The 6,000-nt window shown below is 35.9% G+C and overlaps 1 protein-coding gene across 1 annotated transcript in view; it reads right to left on the reverse strand.

Moving 5' to 3' along the window:
• Positions 1–4,989, reverse strand: part of LOC126506607 (transmembrane protease serine 11G) — a 34,732-nt gene extending 29,743 nt beyond the window's left edge. Inside the window, exon 1 of the mRNA XM_050150323.1 lies at positions 4,787–4,989. Within this exon, the coding sequence (XP_050006280.1) occupies positions 4,787–4,794 (8 nt within the window). The 5' untranslated portion in view covers positions 4,795–4,989. The remainder of the gene's footprint in view (positions 1–4,786) is intronic.
• Positions 4,990–6,000: the final 1,011 nt, after the last annotated feature.

The raw sequence follows: 6,000 nt of genomic DNA on the forward strand, positions 1-6,000 counted from the left end.
TTGGAAGGCTATGGTGAATTCTGCGTACTAGGCCAGAGCTCTTTCAGCTATTCAGGAAACCATATAGAACTATAAATGGAAAAGTAAAGAAAGGGTGTATAATAGTTTATTAATCATGACCTGACATTTCAGAAAAATGTGAATAAATGAATTTATCTTATGGAAATAATTTTGAATGTGTGTAAAACAAGCACGGAGACACTTTAAAATTTATTTTTAGCTATACTTTTGCTGTTTGACAATTTCATGCATGCTTATAATGTGCTTGATCAAATTCAGCCCCCCTTCCCTCACCTACAATCCCTTCTCTATATCCCAAATCACTTTGCCCTCCCAACTTCATGTGCTAGGTTTGTAAACCCTGAGTCCACTTAGTGTTGCTGTATGTTTTTAGTTGAAGGGTCATCTACTAGTTCATTGGTAACCTCTAAGTAACCACATGCCTAAATAAAATGGACCCCTCCCACAGCCAGTCGTCCATAGTTCCAGACAAGAGTGAACTCCATAAGCTCATCCATGCCAGGATTCTGAATGACTCACTCTTGTGTAGGTCACAGACATGCAGTCACAGATGCTATGAGTTCAGATATACAATGGCATTGCCTTTCCTGACCAATACTATCTCACGGCACACATCCCCAGACAATGACTCTTACAGTCTTTCTGTCTCCTTTTCCCTGATGATCCCTGAGCTTCTGGGAGCTGAGTGTGATATAGATGTCCCATTTAGAGCTATATTTATTATTATAGGGTTAATGTTTATACCATTTAGTAAGTGCAATGCTGACTTCAGAGTGTGTTAATGTTTTTTTTAAGTAGAATGATTTTATACTAAGGATCATAATGAGATGTCTTATAGAAATACTTAAGTATAATGTAGCTGTGGGTCTCATCCGATAAACATATATTTTTTTTTACAGTGGCTGGCAGTTAATACAGTGACTAACAACTGTCAAGGGCATAAAATAAGCGATTGTGAAGTGCTCAGTCCTACATGAGACATTGATATCATTCCCTCACCCCAAGGGTCAGGGAAAAGAAGAAGGTGGAAAAGAAAGATCCTAAGAGTCATATAGTTAAGAGAAAACAGATACAAAACCCTGTCCTCTTGACATGAAGGGACCATTACACCTATGAATTCACAGCAGCCATTTTACCTGCTCAAGAAATATATGAACTCAAGTCAACCATCATCCCATCATGGATCAAGGAGGGGCTCATAAGGCCCTATCCCTGTCTAAAGGTGGGATGGGTATGTGATGGAAGAATTTGGTATGTGGAGGAAGAAGACGGAGGGATGTGTATGACCAAAATACACTGTATGCATGTGTGAAGTTCTCAAGTAATAAATGAAACAATTTTAAAATTTAATAATAAATTAATAAAAGTGTTTATATCTTATTTAAATGTATGTTTAAAATATAAAAATATGAGTACATGTATATAAGTTTGTATATGTATAATGCATGTACATTATGTATGCATATGTCTTGAAAAAGCGCAACTTCATGCTGTTTGAGAAGTACTAACTACTCTTACTCAGTTTGGGTGCCATTGTTCTTCTGCTTCTGTCCTAGTGCCATGCTGGCCACTCTGAACTCCTGCTGCCCACTGCACTATCCCACAAAACAAGGGCTGTTCTACACTTTTATCAGGTTCCATCACCATGACCGCATTACAGTCATTAGATTTTGTCTTCTACTTAAATATATTTTCATTTGAAAAAAGCTTTTTTTCTCTCTTTCCCCTCCTTTCTTTCTTCCATCCTTCCTTCCTCCATCCATCTCTTCACATGGCTCTTTCTTTCTTCTTTCTTTCTTCTTTCTCAATTCTGCAGATTGACTTAGGACCACTCATGTACTAGGCAAGACTCAGTCACTTAACTTTTAAAAGGTTCATAAGACGTGGTCTCACTGAATTGTTTAGGCAGGGCTGCATTCTTTATTCTCCTACTACCTCAGACTCGCAAGAGGTAAAACTTTCATCTGAACCACTAGGTCCATTGACTTATGCCTGTTATTATAATAAGTATAACAGTACAGGTGGAGAAAACAATCTACTGATAGGTATTTCAGCAATAAAGAAAATTCTAGTATTTTTGTGGAAGACAGAATTATACAATTATTCAGTATCTCATTTTAAAAATGAGAATATCTGATGGTTTGTTTACTTTTCTGTTTGTTTATTTATTATAGTGGCAGGGAGCCAAAGCATGTAACCGCACATATGTGGAGGTCAGAGTACAACTTTCAGAAGTTGGTTTCTTCTTCCATCATGGTTCTGGAAATCAAACTCAGTCAGGGTTCTGTTTTGTAGTTCTTTTTTTTTTGGCAAAAAAAAGAAATCAATTCAAATAATATAATTTAACAAATTAAATAAAAGATGTATTTACACATTCTAGATCAATATAAATATACAGTGACTTACTAAAAAAAGTATTTCTAGATTAAAAGCAGTCAGGAATACTATGAAATTCATTTGAGTAAAGTTGGTGAATTGTTGGCTGGAAATTAGTTGATCTTAACTGTTAGAAGAACAATCAAAGGGATCAGCTAGCACACTGAGTGTTAGGCATCGCGGTTCACAATGGTACATTCTAAAACAAGGTGTATTTTCTTTACTCAAAAATGGTTAAAAAATAACAAATAAAAGGCCGATTTGTGTTTTCCAAGGACATCATCAGTAGGAGGAGTTGAGAAGCCATATTAAAACCTCCTTTTCCCTTAGTCCTCGTTTTCCTTTAAACCAAAAAGCCAAGGAAACACAGACCCAACAATACAAAGCTGTATCATTAGCATCTTGGTTGTTAGAATAGAGAATAGGATTGTGGGTTTTTGGACCTACAGGAGAAAATCTTGAAATCTTTAAAATGGAGAATTACAAAAATGTGGCAGCGTAAATGGTTTCTTGGTGTGCTAAATATTGGGTGTTTTATTGATGTCTTCCTAGTTTCTTTCCTTTTATGTCACTGGCATTTGTCCCTTGACTTTTCTGATGGATTTCCTCTGCCTTGGCCAACTGTACTACAGAGCTCACATTTACACAAAGCCTTAGCAGGAATTTAAATTGTATGTCCCCAATGCTACTAATAGTTCCTGACACATAACAGTACTTAAATAAGTGCCAGATACAGAGGAAGAAAATTGACCAATTTTACTTATTTATTTTTGCATATGTGTATATAGGGATGCAGTGTATGTGCAATGTATGTGTAGGCGCACACATGCAGAGGCCAGAGAAGGGCATCATCTTCCAACTCTACCTTATTCATTTGAGGTTAGGTCTCTTTCTGAACACAGACCACATGTTTTCTGAAAAAGACCAAGGCCCAGAAATCCTTGTGTCTCTGTTGCTATCAGTACTGGGGTCCCAGGTATGCATGTACCATGCCTGCATTTTATGTGAATTTTAAGATCTATACTCTGACTTTCATGCACACATAGCAAGTACATGAGATATATTCTCCCCTGAGCTGAATTACATTTATTGGTGTGCTATTGATAATTTGTATATGTTGGAAATTATTTAAATAAAAATATAACCACAATAATTTTTCATAATGTATGCTGATTCTACAAATACAATTTCTTTTATTTTACTTGTTTACTTTGCTTCTTAACAAACTGAACCTTAACTTGTGGTTGTAAGGGGATCAGGTGGAGAGAGAATCCATTTTATTAAATATAAAGAATTACATTTGTGGGAAGGTTTCTGGTCTAGTTACTTGTCTTAATTAAATTTCATCCATCAATATCCAGTTTTTGCTGATAAAAAAGGAGAGGTCCCCTAACCAGACATTAGAAAAGATATTTGCAATTCCTTCATTCTGAGCAACTTGTGCTGATTTATCTCTATTGTGGACAGATAATTAATGTGATGAAGGGCAAGTATGGCAAAGTGAGGAACAGAGCAGACAGAAGGGTAGGGAATGAAATATTTATGGTTTATTTACTATAGTCTTCTATATTTGTAATAATGCACAATTTCTATAACCATGGATTGAGCTGCACTTCTCATATACTTCACAAATTGTTCTTATACAGTTTTCAGTTTTCTCACTTTAAAAAGCAAAGTATCAATTTTTAATTGAAGAACATTTTTTCATTTTTTTAACTTCTTGGCTATTGTTACATAGAATACAACAATAAGTGTATGATTAATAAATGGACATTCTTTGGGAATCTAGAGAAGGAACTATGGGAGGATATTCAAGAGAGGAAGAATGGTAGAAATTAGGTGTTATAAAAATGGATTGAAGAGGTAAGAATGAAAAATAGAACACTAAAATTCTTATTTATAAATCTGAGTTTTAGTTATAATTAACTTCAGAGTGGGGTCTAAGATACTATGGTTTCCATATAATTAAACATTTCATTTTTCATGAATCAATGTAATGCATTATTAAGAATGAATACAAAGGGTGTAATAGCTTTTAAATTCATAGGTGGAGGTGAGAAACTTGTTCTTCCTCATTCCATCTCACTCCTTAAACTGTTCAGTGCATCTCGGGCTCTCTGTCTTCCCCGGAGATGTACATTATGATCTCAATTCTCACGCTAAACTTTCCAATTCATATACAACACTGAACTGTAATCCAATCCAACATTAAAAATCTCAATTCTTAACTATTAAATCACTATCATGGTTTTGTGAAATAGAGAATATTAATATTACAGCAGGAATAGAGAAAATTAATTAGACTGAAGTCTTAGCTTGATTTTCAAGTTCCATTTAGAAGCACAAATATGAAACAAACTATTCATATGTGGAATAAAACCCAACTTACTGATACATCGCCACACTGGGGAAGGCCAGCTTCTCCACCTCCACGCTGCTCTCTGTGTGATCCCTGTCAAATGAGTAGCATCCTGGGTATTCTTGCAGATGTGTAAGCGGGCTAAGGTTGAGAATACTTAAAGATTTATAAGAAACTTGTTGAACATGTTGGGACGGATAAATGTTATGGTTTGAGGTAAGGAAAAGAATCACTTGATAAAGTCTCTGTTACAGGAAGTAAGAATTTCCTTGTTCTGGCTAATTGAGAAACAATGTCAAGTCCCAAACGTAAGCAACTCCCTTGACTCTTGGGGAAACTTTCTGTTTGTCTTTCAATAGGCAGTCCTGTCCCTCTGAGTCAGTAAAAGTCTGGTCTTTGGCTCAGTCATTCACCTCTTTCAGAAGCACCTGAAACATAAGGTTTTCAGGAAACATTTCATGCTTTTGACAAGATTTTTTTTAGTGTAGTAGCATACGTGTTCATTTTGTCTTGTATTCTCATGTCTATTCTAAAGACATGAGATTTACCTTGAACCCAAAACCATTGTAAGGGTCTCATCAACTGACAATATTTTTCCCTGGGTCCAGTAACTTGGCTATATCAGCATAAACTTTCTTTGATACTTCTGTGTTTTCATCTCCCTGACACAAACCCTTTTCTTCCAGTGACTCCTTTTCCTGCATAGGGATAATATCTCTTCCTTTTTCTTTTGCTACAATTCACTTAAATTTCACTCACTGTCAGAGTAATCTAATTAGAGCCTGTCTACATGATATCTATGGACTCTGTCATCCTGAACTTCCTCCAGGACAGTCATTCCTGGTATCTTCAGCTCCACCTGATCTAAATAACTGTCCCTCCCCAAGTAAGCATCTAGAGTTAATTTTGTGTGCTCTCAGACTTCTAGGCTACTTCTGATAACAAAGCTCAGAAGGTTAAAACTGTGCTGTATTTCACTGTGCTAAGGAGTCCCTATGTGAGCACCAAGGCATTTAATATTCATTGACCCCTCTTTATTTCAGACAATAATATTCAACACCCATATTTATTTTCTATTCCTTCTTTCATTGTAGAAAAACCAATCTTTGTTTGAATAAGATTGTCCTCTACAGGCTCATATATTTTAATGCTTGTTACTCAGTTGGTGGAACGTATTTGGGAAGGATTGGAAGGTACAGCCTTTTGGAGGTGTATCATGCCATGCAGGGGAGCTTAGAGGTTTC

The sequence above is a fragment of the Alexandromys fortis genome, unplaced genomic scaffold, assembly GCF_014885135.2.
Source record: "Alexandromys fortis isolate MF-2015 unplaced genomic scaffold, M_Fortis_MF-2015_v1.1 scaffold_0, whole genome shotgun sequence".
NCBI classification, from domain to species: Eukaryota; Metazoa; Chordata; class Mammalia; order Rodentia; family Cricetidae; genus Alexandromys; species Alexandromys fortis.